This window comes from Delphinus delphis, chromosome 4 (genome assembly GCF_949987515.2).
Source record: "Delphinus delphis chromosome 4, mDelDel1.2, whole genome shotgun sequence".
Classification (NCBI taxonomy): Eukaryota; Metazoa; Chordata; class Mammalia; order Artiodactyla; family Delphinidae; genus Delphinus; species Delphinus delphis.
Genome location: NC_082686.1, coordinates 27763700 through 27779840, shown reverse-complemented (window position 1 = coordinate 27779840; position 16141 = coordinate 27763700). Strand labels below are relative to the sequence as shown.

General features: G+C 36.3%; 1 protein-coding gene across 2 annotated transcripts in view; it reads left to right on the top strand.

Moving 5' to 3' along the window:
* The window catches only part of USP25 (ubiquitin specific peptidase 25), a 140217-nt gene that overhangs the window by 9137 nt on the left and 114939 nt on the right, over positions 1 to 16141 (top strand). For both annotated transcript variants that reach the window (XM_060010467.1, XM_060010466.1), the window contains exons 2-3: positions 10205 to 10282; positions 13653 to 13797. In XM_060010467.1, the coding sequence (XP_059866450.1) occupies positions 10205 to 10282; positions 13653 to 13797 (223 nt within the window). The remainder of the gene's footprint in view (positions 1 to 10204; positions 10283 to 13652; positions 13798 to 16141) is intronic.

The window sequence follows — 16141 nt, the reverse complement described above, 5'->3', positions numbered from 1 at the left end:
TGGGGCTTGCTGTATCCTCCACTGAGGCCTCTGAGCTGGTCTTGGTGTGTCAGAAAGAGGGCCCCTAATGTCTTCCCATGAGACCTTAGAGAAAGGCTTTGGGTCAGGACAGGGCCAAGGAAATGGGTTGAAAGGAAATTAGCAGCAGTCCACTGCCTCAGGTCTAAAATTTCCAGCGTTTGGAGGGAAGAAGGAGCTCTCTGCACAGGCCTCCTGGGGTCATGGGCACTCTTTGTGCCTGTTCTAGTTGTACCATACATATTCTCAGAACTGACTTCCGGGCTTCCACAGTGGCGCCGGGACTTCAAGTTGGTAATAAGCTGCAGAACTAATAGAACTGATGATATTTCCATTTTTGCTTGTGGCATCAGAGGGAGGGCACCCAGGGTATCTGAGCATGTGATGCTTTGGTGGGATAGAGAAGGAAGCATATGAGCATATGTGGTGGTTATTTATACTTATGGTTACACAAACTTAACCATTCTGGTGTTGATAACCTAATTGGTTATCTTTTTATATGTTTATGGACCATTGAGGCTTTTTTTCCCTGCGAAATTCACATTTGTTTCTGTTTTTTTTTCTTCGGAGGGTGATTGTTTTACCTTTTTTGATTTGAAGGAGTTCTTTATAGTTTATATACTACTTTTTTTTCCCCAACTTACATATTCTGCAAATATCTTTTTCCGTTTATCAGTATGTCTTTTTACTCCCTTTATGTTGTTCTTTCATGAATAGGAGTCCATTTTGATTTAGTCTTATATGTAATTAGTTTCCTTTATTTTGATCTTTCATACCTGTTTCATAAAGATACTCTCTTTTATTGCCGTGTAATCTTTTTCTTGTTTTGCTTTTGGTATTTAAGTCTTATTCCAATTGGATTTGAATTTTGCATGTCTAAGTAGGTGTCCGAGTTGATTTTTCTCATCTGGAGAACCAGCAGCTTTATTGAAAAGTTTCTCCTTCCCATTAATACTCCACTTGATGGCAGTATTTTTTTATCCTTGAGTTAGGACTGTTTTAAAGGAAGACAGGAAAGGAGGTTTCTGGAACTCTTTCTTGAACTAAAGTATTTTTATTATATTTTTACTGAAGCTTGCATAAATATAAAATAGATATACATTTATTATGTTCTATTGTGTAGCTTTTATGCACTGAAACCAAAAACCAACTGTTAACTCAGTTGTAACCAAAATTAAAAAAACAGAATAACAAGGTTAGCTTAATTTGACAGATGGTAGTGTTTTACAGAAGCTAACTTGGCAGTTGCAGCTTCAGCCAAGGAAAGTAATGTATGTATATCAGGATATTCTTGTAAAATATCTTTATTAAACATTCGGAATAGATTTTATTGCTGCTGTCATCCACATTCCATCTGTGACCCTGGTACTTATTTGATAGCCTTTGTCTTAAGAGTAGTGTTCTCAGCCTTTTTGTTGTCAAATCTTCAGAGATGTGCCACCAAGAATGATCATAGTTTAAAACTTTTTTTTTTGCTATAGCTTAGTAAATGTATTGTAATTATTCTAGTATCTCTTAAGCAGAATGTTGAACTGAACAGGTTTTGTGATTTATTGTAGAGTGGAATATACTTGCTGTGAATAAGAGGTAACAATTATAGCTTACTTTTAAGTTAGTGCCATATAAATATTATGTATTGGAACTTGTCAATATTTTGCCTGTGAGCATGTCTTAGTGCCTGGATAATCAAGAGGGTGAGATACTGCTGTGCAGTGTGATAACTCCTTTTGCAGATACCATGCAACAGTATTGTTGTACTGGAATAATAATTGTGTTGTAATTATTACCACTTCCTTTAGGAGTTGTTGAATTTTGTTGTGGTGAAAGTTTTAAACCTTTTCAAGTATGCTGCCAAAAATATTTAATATTTGAACAAGTACTACAAACACAGAGAAGTTGAGAATTGATGGGTAAGAAGACAGTAGCAAGTAGGCCTAGCTATGGGCAAGATTTTTGTAAGCTTGTCAGCTTTTGCTGTGTACTTTCAGTACATATATTTAAACTATTTACATTTGGGCAATACAGCATGGTAAAATTTGGCTGTTAATACCATATACTATGTGTCTACTTAACTGTAGGAGTTTTTGAAGGTTTAGTCTTTGATTTTCTGCTTTCTTCTTTGCAAGCTTTGAGAGATTATGTAGTTTCTCAGTCATATATGTTCATTACTACCAAGTTTGTATTTTCAAAATAAAATTTTCACCCTCACATAAACTCTTGTTTCAGGTTTTCAATTCCTGTTGTACATTTCTGCTTAGATACCCAGTCGACTCTCATTATCATGTCCATCCATTCATTTATTCTTTGTCTTAAGCAGATAGAGAAATAAATAATACACTATAAAAAAACTTATAGTTTGGTGGGTGGGAGCCAGAAATGCATACATTATATTAGAAGTTAAGTGAAGTATATACAGGATATATTGGTAGGACCAAGGAGAGGCTCTAAGAACAGGAAAGGCCTCATAGAGGAGGTAATGTTGAAGATGTATGGGGAGATTGAAGGTAGCATTCTAAACGAAGACAAGTCCATGAGCAAGGACAAAGAAACCAAACAATTTGGTGCCTTCTGTTATCTGCAAGTAGCTGTACGAGGCTCCGCGTGGTAAAATAAAAAGTAAATGTTTAGTCTTTTCTCCCGGTTTCTGCCACAGAAATTTACTGTCTTTGTATGCTAATGAGATAACTCCTGGTTGGGGGACTAGATAGTTTCAGAATGGGAGCTGTGCCTCAGAAAAACCAACCACTATGATTAGCGAGTTAGAACTTTCAGCCCACTCTCCAGTTCAAGGAGGGGAGAGGGACTAGAGATTGAGCTCAGTCACCAATGGCCAGTGATTTAATTGATCATGCCCACATAATGAAATCTCTGGTGCCTTACACACTTTTAATAAGTGCTCAGTAAGCGGTGGTTCTTGGATAGCACTTGGCATATATGGTTAATTTTCCTCTTCCTATTGTTTTTGAGACTTACTCTCTTAAAAGTACAGAATTGCATCATTAACGTAGTATTAGAATACAAAAATTGCTTTTAAGGAAGTTGTATGAGTAAGAGTCCAGTTAGGACACAGAAACTACACAGTAATTTGAACTAGTAATAGATGATTGGCTACTAAAGTGCAGAGAGAACTCTAAAGAATAAAGGAAGGAATACATTTGGGAGAGGTCTTACTAAGCCCCAAGTATGAGATTCAGTTCTTACTGGAGAGGTTGTGATTGAAGCCCACTGGATGGAAGACAAGTTTGCTGAGGTGCTGGAGGCTGAAGGCTTCTGCAAATGGCTCTTTTATGGGTCCGGGCAAGAAAGCTTTATTAAACCTAACATTATATCTAGAAGAACGGAGTTCGTAATAGTCAGTAGGATGTATTATGAATGTAATTAGTGTGACCAAATACTGTATTTGCTTTAAGGAATTGTTTGTGACACGTATAGCTGCTAGGAATTATGTAGTATTCTAGTCTGAAAGTTCTACGTAAAGCATACTTATTAGTATAAGGGATTTTATTTTTGGACTGAAAGTTAATTATGAAAATTTACAGAAACCAAGAGACACATAAAGATTTAATTGGACACAAAGATTTTATATATCTTAGAGAGGTATATTAGGAATCAGCCAGATCATTAGCATCAAAAACAAGTTAAATATATACTTTATTTAAACTGAAAACGTTGCAGTTCAAGGATATGATTTGATTCACAGAAGTTTTGTTTACCCACATATTCCATAATGTAGGCATTCTAATTTAAAAACACAGTTCCAAAAGATTTTGCAAGTTGGGTTTTTGGAACTCTAAATGCATATTGCCATAGAAACCATGTTTCATGATATTAGGTTCTTATTTGGCCAAGATATGTATTTAATTTTGTGTGAACTTAGCTTATAGCGCTGTGTACCAGTATATTTGGGGAAAATTGTGTTTAGAGTTTCTACTTCTGATGCATGTCTTATATCTGCCAGTTAATAGGGATGGGAGATTCTATTAGGGGCATGGACATCATGCAGATGTTAGATTGGTTGAAGGGCTGGAGTGGAAGGTAAGGGTATGAACTCTTAGGTGAGGAAGGATGGAAACAAACATTTATTGAGGGCGAACAAAGTATCTCATTTCTTCACTTCTTATTTTTTTGGGGGGATTACATAATGCTTAAGATTGTAGCTCTGGATTCAATAAAAAGGTGGGAAAAGACTTTAAATTCAGAATTTCTAGCATTTCTAAGGCTAAATGTAAATAGTGAAGAATAAAAAAGCATACTTTTAGATTTATACATCCATAGAGGTATGTGATTAATTTATTTGAATAAATAAAAAATAAAGTGCTGTTAACCCAGCAAGATTGAGATAAACCTTAGCTCTCTGGCAGTGGAAAATACAGGATACCCCAACTATTCTTGAGATTAATATGTAAATTATTTGCAGTTGGGAATTTGAACAATATTGTACTGTACACTCCCCTTCAGGCAGGATTGACAGGACCAGAACTAGGTTATAAAGTGTTCTGTGAACTTCTAGGTGCAATGTAGGAAAGTGTAGAAAATTTGCTAAGCGGCGTGATTTACGCATGCTTCTTGTTCCCATCTCCAGTAATTAGTTTGTACCTCCTTCCTGTGGATGAGTTCAAGCCCTGTGATCTGACTTACTCCAGTTCACCTCTGCAAACTCTGCTATATTCATTTATTCAGTCAATATTTATTGAGTTCCTACTGTGTGCCAGACACTGTACTAGTTAGTTATCGGGAACACAGTGATGAGCGAAATAGAAAGTCTTGTGCTCTCTTTGATGTAGAGTCTGGTGATTAACATAGTATGTTATTACAATCTGTGGTAAGTGTCAGGGGAACCTCTAACCTTAACAGAAAGGTTAGACCTTTGAATTAGGAAGTTGAATAGTATTTTGTAGACCCTAATGAAAGAGGGAAGAGGAAGAAGGGGAAAGTAGTGCAGGGTGAAGCTAGAGATAGCTGGGGCATGCAAAGGGCCCTTTAAGTCATGAGAAGGGTTGTACTGTAGGAAAATTCCTCAGGGAGGTCATAGATTATTACATATGACGGGAAATGAAAGGTCATCATGTTGTCCTCCTTAAAATTACGAATAAAAATAAAAAAGACTAATGAAATGAAGTTTTTTTTTTTTTCTTATATATCTGGTTAGAGGCAGGTTTGGGTCTTACAAAGATGTACTTGAAGGATATATTATGTACTTGAAATTATCTGTCAATGAAGTTTGGGAACTTTTTGTTATGGTAAGAGATAACATGAAGTAAGGCAGTTCAGTGTTAATTAGGTATATGCAGAAGGTATTTGTAAAAATAGATATATGTATGGTTATGTACCTTAAAGGCAGTAGTATAGTTAATCCTTTCATTGATAGGCAACTTTGAAATGTTTACCATTTGGTGCCTAGCAATGCTGATTCTGAAGTTTAGGGCATGTGATTCTGAAGCTTATGAATACTTTGGGATTTTCTATCAAATTGGGTTTTTTTCTTCTTTTCTTAGAGATTTTGAGGTTTTTTTAGAGGTTATTCTAAGAGTTACTGTATTTTCCCCTGAAGATGAAAACCTTTGTCTTTCTTTCTTTTGCACTAAACCAAGTTTTGTTTATATTTAGAAATTCAGTCAAAGGAACCAAGGACTGACTTAAGAGTCACTCACCCCTTAACACAGAAAGCTTTCCTGCCTTGTGGTCATCATTACTCCAGTTTTCTTGTACCATTATCTAAGTATTTTATGTCAGCATAGTAATGGATTTTTGGGCTGAGTTTTCAATTTTCACTGAATCTTTAATCTGCAAAATCAGATACCATAGAGAAAATGTGGAAGAGACATGGGCTGTGGAAGTTGAAAAATTAGTCATTTCTGTCTCTGTACTCATTAGTCTCTTAAATATTCTATTAGTTATAAAATGAGAGTAACTTTCTAAAGGGTTTATGTGTGTGCACGTGCACGTGTATTAAATGATATTATACACCGGAAGCACTTAAAACAGTCTGGCATACAGCAGGAGCATAATAAATGCTTGTCTTCTGTTTTGGCTTAAGCCAGTGATCATTTTTTGCATTCTCAAGAAGTTACACCAATGTTAAATATGCTGTAGTCTTACTTAAACAGATTTAAAACAGACCCAGCATTACGTAGGATGAACGGCAGGGGGTGGGGTGGGGAGACGGAATTTCTGTGAAACACTCTGATCCTTACTTTATATTGAAATTACTGATGCCTTCTTCTCCCTGAAGTGCATAGTACTGGATTTTGCACGTAGTAGGTACTTAAGGATGTCATCACTCAGTAAAGATTACATCGAGGAAGGAATCTGAAGGCCTGTAGATAGTCTTGGTTTGTTTGCTTATTGATTTTTGTAGTGTTTGCAAGCCATTGAATCTCTTTGAACATTGTGTCTTGGTCTTCTTGGTCCAGCAGTGTGAACATGTTGCACCCACCTCCTTATACTTTAGTAGATAAGAAATCCACACAAGGAAGACCTCAGAGCTCAGAAAAGGAATTCTAGAAATGATAGTGGGTTAGATCCACCTTGGATCCAAAATCGCTAGTCAAGGAGGAGAGAACCATATGCAGGACGTTTTTAGTTGAGGATCAGGGTATATCAGACCAGAAGTTTGGTGAATAAGAAGGTGCAGACCTTGAAAGAAGACCAGGGTCTTAATCACAACAGAAATAATAGCAACAAAAACATATAATTGTAGGAAATGAAGGTGCACATTTTCAAAGATAGGAAAAGCACAGCTGGAAGATGCCAATAACAAAGGGGAAAACTTGACAAATGAGGTGGCTTCTCTACCATAAACTTAGAATTTTTCTCATAGCTCGCCTCTTTCGATCTCAGTCCTGTTTCTTGCTAACTTAGTTAAGAAAATACATTTACTTTTTCTCCTTCCCACTCTGCCTTCTTCCCCACCCTCATCCTTTTCTCTTTATTGTTTCATTTTTCAGTCAAAATTCATGAGATGAAGAACCATGCACCTGAATTATTTTATTAGGATATTTAGCTGACATTATTGTGAAAGATGAACAAAATACTAAGTGAAAACAAAGTCTTAGGACTTCCCTGGCGGCGCAGTGGTTAAGAATCTGCCTGCCAATGCAGGGGACACGGGTTTGAGCCCTGGTCCGGGAAGATCCCACATGCCACAGAGCAACTAAGCCTGTGCACCATGACTACTGAGCCTGAGCTCTAGAGGCCATGAGCCTCAACTGCTGAGCCCTTGTGCTACGACTACTGAAGCCCATGTGCCTACAGCCCATGCTCCACAACAAGAGAAGCCACCACAATGAGGAGCCCACACAACACAATGAAGAGTAGCCCCCGCTCGCTGCAACTAGAGAAAGCCTGCACGCAGCAAAGAGGACCCAACACAGCCAAAGATAGATAGATAGATAGAGAGAGAGATAGATAGATAAATTAATTAAAAAAAGTTTTAGACATTGCTTCTCTTCATAAAATACTCAGTATTCTTATTATACTCTCTAGCAGTCAACTATCCGTGTAACAGACCACAGCAAAAGTTAGTGGCATACCAAAATATTGTCATCGTGTTCAGATTGGTTGGTTGGGGTGGCTCTTCTCACATGCCCCATTCTTCTGGGGCAACAAGTGGGCTACCCAGCTTATGTTCTTCTTGAGGAAGTTGCAGAAGTTCAATAGGGGAAGCCCAACCACGCAAGCACATTTCATGTCTGCTTGCATACTGTTTGCTAATATGCCATTGATGAAAGCTTGTCACATGGCCAAGCCTATCATCAGTACAACAAAGAAATATATCGTGTTTCTAGTGAGAGGAGGTGAGAAGTGGCAAAGGGTGTGGGTACAGAGATGGGAGAAGAATTGGGAGTCTAATGCAATGCAGGCTCTGTAAACTTTTCTGGGTTTTACATTCTTTTTTACATCTTACCTTGTACTTATTAACATATACACACAAAATTTTGTATTTTACCACTTTAGCTTAATATGATTTTGTAAAGATTAACTGCTATATAGATTATATATTTGCTATTTAAAAATATACAGTTGTTTGCTTAAATCAAACTGTGCTTCTAGGTTCATTTATATCAAAATCATTTGAGATGCTTCCTAAAATTGCAGATTCCCTAACAGATCCCCTAGCAGATCCAGATGGCCCTGGAATCACAATTTCTGGGTGTGGCGCCTGGGAATCTTCTTTATTGACAAATTTATCAAGGTATTCTTTTGCACATTACAGTTTAGAACCTCTTCCTTAGTGGAAGGACATTTGCATTGTTTCCATTTTTCCAGCGTTATAAATAATAGCGAGCATCATTTGTACACATGACTGATTTCTTTGGGGTATTCAACAGTCTTTTCCTGATACACGATTGAATAATTGCAGTTGAGGAAAATTATATTCTGTGTAAAGAATGGAGTTTGGAGTGCTGGTAGGGGTGATTACAAACAAGCTTGTAAAATCTTTGAAATATTTTATGTTCACTAAAATAAGACATTGCAATTAGATAAGGAGAATTTCTATAAAATTTGTATATATCTTTAATTTGTAATGTTGCGTATTGTGTAAGTTAGTCGTGGTTCCGTTGCTAGCTAATAGTAATTTTTAAAATGAAAGTAGAAAAGTTGACAGGTCTAAAGAGAATTTTATTTTTCTCATGTTTCAGCACTGTGAATTTGGCAGTTCAGTTCTTTTATTCAACTATTTTGATTCTTTTTGGCATTTTATATGACCTTTGTTTATATACTTTATTATGTAATTTATTTTTAGTCTCAGTTATCTCAGCTTTTAATAAGATGTTTATGGAAATTAAAATTCATTGATGGCATGGCAGATACTGCCAATGCCTGTTCAGTACATTCTTTTCTTTTTCCTTAGCAACAGATTTGCAGAAAAGCTTTTTGCCTAGCTGAAAAATACATTTCCCAACCTCCTTTGCAAGTATGAGTGGCCACATGAGACGTGACTTTGTTCTGCTCAGTGAGGCCTTAAGTGGAAGTCACTAGATAAGGCCTATTAAAGAACACAGAGTCATTTAGCAGACACCCTTTGTCCTTTGCCCTTTATCCTACCTAGAACTTGGACAGGATGCTAGAGGAGGAAACACTGAGTGACATTTAGTGAGTGTCACCTACGAATGTTTAGTGCGAAGACAGAAGATTTCAGCAGATCATTTTATTCTAGTGGTGACTTGTTTTCCATGTCATATCCATTGAGCTTTCCTTATTTCATGGTGCCATCTTACAGTTTTGGGGAACTTGTTTTAAGAAATGCAGAGATGGGGCTTCCCTGCTGGCGCAGTGGTTGAGAGTCCGCCTGCCGATGCAGGGGACACGGGTTCGTGCCCCGGTCCGGAGACCCCACATACCGCGGAGCGGCTAGGTCCGTGAGCCATGGCCGCTGAGCCTGCGCGTCCGGAGCCCGTGCTCCGCAACGGGAGAGTCCACAACAGTGAGCGGCCCGCATACTGCAAAAAAAAAAAAAAAAAAAAAAGAAAAAGAAATGCAGAGATGTAGGGAGGAGCATGGTTCTTAATTAGGGAAGTTTAGGGAACGGTTTTGGTAGTAGAATCTTATCCTACCTCTTTTTCTCTCCAGTAGAGTATAGTCGATTATATAGATCAATAGAGTATAAACAGATTTAAAGCAAATGGGGGCAAGTGATCAGTTTTACTTCGGATCTTTTATGACAGATTGGAAAATGAGATGATCCTTTTTTTCCTTGAATAGGGTAGAATCCCCGTGGTGTAATATATCCACCTAGTGCTTGGCCTACCAAAGGCATGTTTTTTCCAAACGTCCTAGGTGCCTCAATGCCGGTTGACTTAAGGTAGAGGGAGCGATTAGTAGGGCTGCCTGGATTTCATTCTGTTGTCTCATCCCCTAGTTAAAGTAGCCCAATGAATACCTGTTTTCCTTAGTTAAGTTTAGCCATCAGGCAGATCACTTCTTTTCTTGCTGGGAGGCATAAATTAGGCAGTGAAGAATGGGCTTTTAGAAACATGAGAATGGAATGAGGGCTACCACAGTATGGTTCATTCTTCCTAAAAGAATGAAATTTATTCAGTCTTTGTCAAGTTCTATTGTTTTTTTGTTTTTCACTCTAGTTTATTTTGTGTTTTCTGTTTTTTTCCCAAAGGTCATTTATTTTCTTGTCCTTGTATATTTTCAGATTTCATAGATAACACTTTTGGTTTTTCCCTTCCTCTAGCACCAGCAGACGTTTTTGAACCAGCTGAGAGAAATTACTGGGATTAATGATGCCCAGATACTACAGCAAGCCTTGAAGGTATGGCCTCTGTTTCGCGACATACAGTTTCTAGTACACCCTCATCTCCGCTGCCTACCATATTTGAAACTTGAGTTTTTAAATTATACCATGGGTGGTAGTAGAGATATAGGAAAGAACTTTTATAAAGTTAAGAACCTTACTTAACATAACATAGTGCAACTTCAAGCATGTTAGCTTTTAGCAGCCTAATGTTCCAAGATACCTTGGAGTGAAAGAAGACCTCTCCATGTGAAACACTTTTCATGCAAAAAGGTGGGAAGTGAATCCAAGTGCTAATGGCTGGTTTTACTCAAGAGACATGATTTTAGAGTTTAATTGGGGGTGTGGGGTAGGGTGGGGTAGAGGCGGAGGAGGAAGAGGAGGTGGGAGAAAATTAATAGAGTATCAGAAGTTAACATTTTTTTCTTCCAAGAAGGAGAAATATAAATTGGCTAACATTCAATTAATTGCACCTTAAGAACATTCAACATCAAACTGTTCTATTATGCACCAAATGAAGGGCCTGAGTTTTGTTATATTTTACAAAGTTATGCTCATTTCCACACAGTGGCACCCAGATGAGTCAAATCACATGGATATGCACATTGAAAGAGAGCGAGTGAATGAAAGATGTTCAAGAACTAGAACTGCATTTTAAGTTTATTTATAGATTGCTGCCAAAGGCTAACAGCAGTACAACATTTTTGCTACTATAGGCATACACATAGCTTCAGTCCTTTGCAAGTTGCTCTGAGAGACAACATTAATTATATCATTTTTGATTTTGTGCCAAAAGTTCTTCATTTGTTTCTAGAAATAATTTATCTTTTGGATGATTGTAATCATAACTGTAGTGATAATAACTAGCACTTATTAAGCACTTACAGTGCTATTCTAAGTACTTTATGTGGCTAACTCATCCTCCTAATAACTATGACGTAGACATTATTTTTATCCCCTTTTTAAAAGATAAGGAAACAGAGAAGTTAAAGTGACTTGCTGAAGATCACATAGTATGTGGAGGAGCTTGGAATAGAAACCAAGCAGCCTGATCCCAGTGCCACACATAATTTCTCCTTTCACTGGAAGCTTTTTCTCCTGCGGTACGCGGGCCTCTCACTGTTGTGGCCTTTCCTGTTGCGGCGGACACGCAGGCTCAACGGCCATGGCTCACAGGCCCAGCCGCTCTGCGGCATGTGGGATCTTCCCGGACCGGGGCACGAACCTGTGTCCCCTGCATCGGCAGGCGGACTCTCAACCACTGTGCCACCAGGGAAGCCCTTACTGGAAGCTTTGCTTCAACTGTTTTCCCCAATCAGGAAAACAATGAAACAGTACGGTTAGGAGCATTTTAATGCATGGTTATGAAGCCACTGTAAGTATTTGGAGAGGAAGCAAAAGTGTTGTGCCTCAATTTTTATGATTATGACATTTAGATGATTGCCAGTCCTTTCTTTATTCTGCTAAATATGATTAAATCATTCCATGTCTTTTTTCAGAAGTTGCCTTTCCCGTTCTGTTATCACTGAGTGTGGGGCTACACCCATTACTTTGTCAGGGCAAATTTGGGGAATTCACTTATTTATTTATTTATTTTAACTTGGGAAACACGTAGTATATGCTAAATTAAGTAAATGTAAAGAATTAAATTATTGTCCACATTTCCTTTGAGGTAGGTTGTGTGACCATGGTTTTTGTTTTTTTTTTTTAAACTTTTGTTTCAGTTATCAGTATCTGGGGAGGAAAACAGTGTACTTAAACCTTAATTGTTGCTCAATATAAATTTGTAAGATGTTTAATAATGAGTTGACTCTCTCAGCAATATACTGACAAGGAGTCTACTTTTGGGAGCCACAATGTCATTGATCGATTTTAGCACTTTTACTGTTTTTTATTTTGAGAATTTATTTATACCTCCAAAGTGAGTGTAGATCCCTGCTGCATTCAGTTTATTATTATTGTATAAGAGAGTATATAGAAAGCCCTTAGCACATTTCTTGGCACATAGTCAGTGTTCAATAAATGTTAGCCATTGTTATTACAGTTATTTTACGACTAGTTTACTTATCTAACTATAGACTATGCTAAACCCATATTTTGTATGATTCATTTAAGTATCTTATAATGGTTGTGACAGATAACAAAGTTTAAAACAGTGGTGCTTTTCAGACTGCACTCCTAATTTTTTCTCTCCTCAAAGGCGGCTAGAATTGGAGTTAGGATGGGTTGGAGACTTCATTCTTCCAGTTGCTCAGGTCTCAAATCTTGGAATCATCCTGTTCTTTCTCCTTTTATCCTTTCCCACATTTAATATGATAGCAAATAATGTTGGACTCTCTGCTTGTACCCATTCTCTCCTATAGTCTATTCCCAGCATACAGCCAGAGTAATCCTTTTAAATTGTAAGTCATACCATGTCATTTCTGTCCAAAACCCTCCACTGGCTTCCTATTATGCTTCGTGTGTATGCTAAACTTCTAAAGCCCTACGTAGTATTATGGGTTATGGCCTTCTGTTACAAAGATAACTTCGTTACTAATATCTGGATTTCATAATGTGGTTTCACTTAGCTGTCATAGAGCTAGTGTTATATTTATCATTAACTGTGGAGAGCATATAGAGATAAGTGGGCAAGTCTCTTCTCATTTTGCTATTTCAAAAATTCTTAGTTTTTTAGCATCTGTTTTCTTCTAAATTAACTTTAGAATAATTTTGTCCAGGTATTCATTTTTTTTTTTAACATCTTTATTGGAGTATAATTGCTTTACAATGATGTGTTAGTTTCTGCTTTATAACAAAGTGTCCAGGTATACTTTTGATGAGAACTACATACAATTTATATATTTAATTTGGGTAGGATTTTCATCTTGATAGTATTGAGTATTTCTAGGAGTTCTGTGTGTCTCTCTATCAAGCTTCAGACCATTTTGCTGTTTTCTTCTTATGAGTCTTTGATATTTGCTTGTTAGTTTGCTTCTAGGTAGGCATTCAGCATACATACTAAAGGGAATATCTTTTATTGTCCTTGTTTGCTGAAGTACTATTTTAAATATTTATTTTTCACCCTTTTGTGTGGTCAGTTCCAGAAAACATTTTTTAGTTTGTTCATTTGTTTAGGAGTGTAAGTTATGATTGGATAATTAGTTATAGAATTAATTTTTACATTACATTAGTAGTTTTAATTAATAGAAAAAGGAATTACTATTTATATAGTCTACTTTGTTTACAGTGAATTTATACTGTAAAATTAAGAATCACATAGAATAATTTTAAATCTGAAAATGATTTTTACTATTAGTATTAGTTGTTATGGAGAAGATTACATAATCATATGAGAATGTATAGAGTTATTCCAAAATATTTGATGTTCCGTTCTTGATATTTGAAGGATAGTAATGGAAACTTGGAACTAGCAGTGGCTTTCCTTACTGCGAAGAATGCCAAGACCCCTCAGCAGGAGGAGACAACTTACTACCAAACAGCACTACCTGGCAATGATAGATACATCAGTGTGGGAAGCCAAGCAGATACGAGTAAGTATACTTCTTTCTTAATATTTTAATTAGAATGTAATGAAAAATTTTTCTTGGAGCTGTGTTTTGTTTAAACAGAGGTGAAGAACAAAAAAGGAACAACTTCAGCTTTGGTTCTTTTTGGTGTAGTGGAAAGGCGCATATGTTTTTTTTAGCTGCTATCTTTGTTTTCAGTTTAGGAGTAAAAGATTATATTTAAGTTGTATATCCTTTTATAAAACATTTCATATTGTATTCATTGTTTTGAAATATGGAACATCTAAAGGTCTTACTCATTAAAGAACAAAAGTTTCTGGAATTTTAAATGGGGCACAGTCATTTGTTTTATTGATGTTAAGTGTTGGTAGAGATCTTAGTATTATTTTTGAAGATAAAGTATTGTTTCTAATTACTGATAGATTTACTGTTTAACAGAATTTTCCTTCCCTTAACTCCAACCTCTCTCCAGAATAAAGATCTTGGAAAAAGGCTTACTACAACATAACAAAATAAATAAATACACATATACACATACATACATATGGAAAATTTTACACGGGACTCTAATTTTTCTTTATAATGTGAATAATTTATGCTTATATAGTTGAGTTTTGAAATATATGTTCATTTATCTCTATCTCATTATGTAATAACTGCATTATATAAAATGTAGGTATTTCTGTGCATTCTGGATTTGAGAAGTTTGATTACTAACTTGTACTTAAAGAGAATTTTTGATTTTGTTTTATAGACTTTCTCAAAGTTAGGAAACAACCAGGAAGATCCCATTCACATAGATGTTTATAGCTATTGATTGACATTAAATGCTGTTTAATGTTCATTGATAAAATATTTTAATTTCAAAATTTCAAGGTAATCTTAGTGTTTTTGCTCCAAAAATGGTCTTATGTCAGCCAAAGCTAGGATACTCCTATCTCACACATGTAATAGGTGATGGGAGAAGTTTTATGTATGTAAGACAGACTCAGTTGCTGTGTCCAAGTTCAAGACAAAGTGTGGTTTGGCCCCTATCTACATCTCTACCTTCATTTTCTACTGTTTTCCTCCTCTCACTTTACACTGTGATAATGCAGAATAGATTGGAAGTTCTCATTCACCCAGTGCTATTTAATTTCTTCTGTCTTTACACTTGTTGTTCCTTCTGTCTGGAATCTCCTCCAGCCTTTATCCCTAGCCTAATTTCTTGTGATGTTATAAGACTTAGCTTAAGAGCTGCTGGCTCCAGAATGTTTCCTCTAGCCCCTAGAGTGAACCAAGGGCTTTTCTGACACCCAGAGCATACTTCTGTCTTAACGAGTACTGTGCTATTTTGAAATTATTTGCTGTGCCTTTCTTGCTTACCAAACTAAACTAAACTTAAAAAAGACCATTGGTAGTCCCACCATTATAATAGGATGTTATTGTTTCTCAAAAAGTGTTTGTTGAGTTGTTTTTGATAATATGTGTAAAAAAGCTGTTTTGAAACCAATGAAAGTTCTCTTGAACAGGGTTGAGAAGCTTGTTATAAGAAGTTGGAAAAAAGAGAAGTGGTATAAATAGAGGAGGAATTAGTATGTGAGAATAACATATCTTTCAAGGTTCTGAGACTTGGGAGGAAAATGAAATTAGGTAGAAAAAGGAAAAAAAGAAAGATTTTGATTGAAGACAGCTGGTTAAAATGAAGGAGACAAAACTGAGTAAACATGGTTCAGCGTTCTAGTTGAAAGGATGGAAAGATTTTAGAATGATAGCTGTGAACTCAATATAGATGGTAGACTTTGAGACGTGGGACAGCATATATAGATATGCAGGGGAGAATTAGGATTATAAGACTGTCATTAAAGATGATGTGTGAAAATTAGAAAATATTGTTTAAGTCACATGTTAACACCTGTTCAAGACTTTGACAAGGAACAGTGAAAATGTTATGGACAAAAAGAGAGATTTGAATAGGTGCTCTTAGGGAGGAAGCAGCCTGATTTCAGAAAGCATGTGTCCCATTTGTTGATAATTGAAAAAAATTTTTTGTGTGTATGTGTGTAGCTCTCGGAAAATATGCACTAAGTACTTTCATATTCCGCTTGAAAGAAATGGTAGAGAGATGGAGTTTCTGGTTTCATCTTACTGATTATCTTATTGAGCAAATTGCTCGTTGTTGTGGTTTCTTTATTGATAAAATGAGCTGTCCTTCTAACCAGGATGCTAATTCATATTTAATAATTGAATAATTTGGATAGTGCGTTCATAAAGTTGGTTTGAGATTATTGAGAAAAAAACTTGTAGAAATATAGTGGGGTGATTGTATTATAATAGTATTAGCATTAAACAGAAAAATATAGCTGATGAGGTGACAATAGTTATTTTC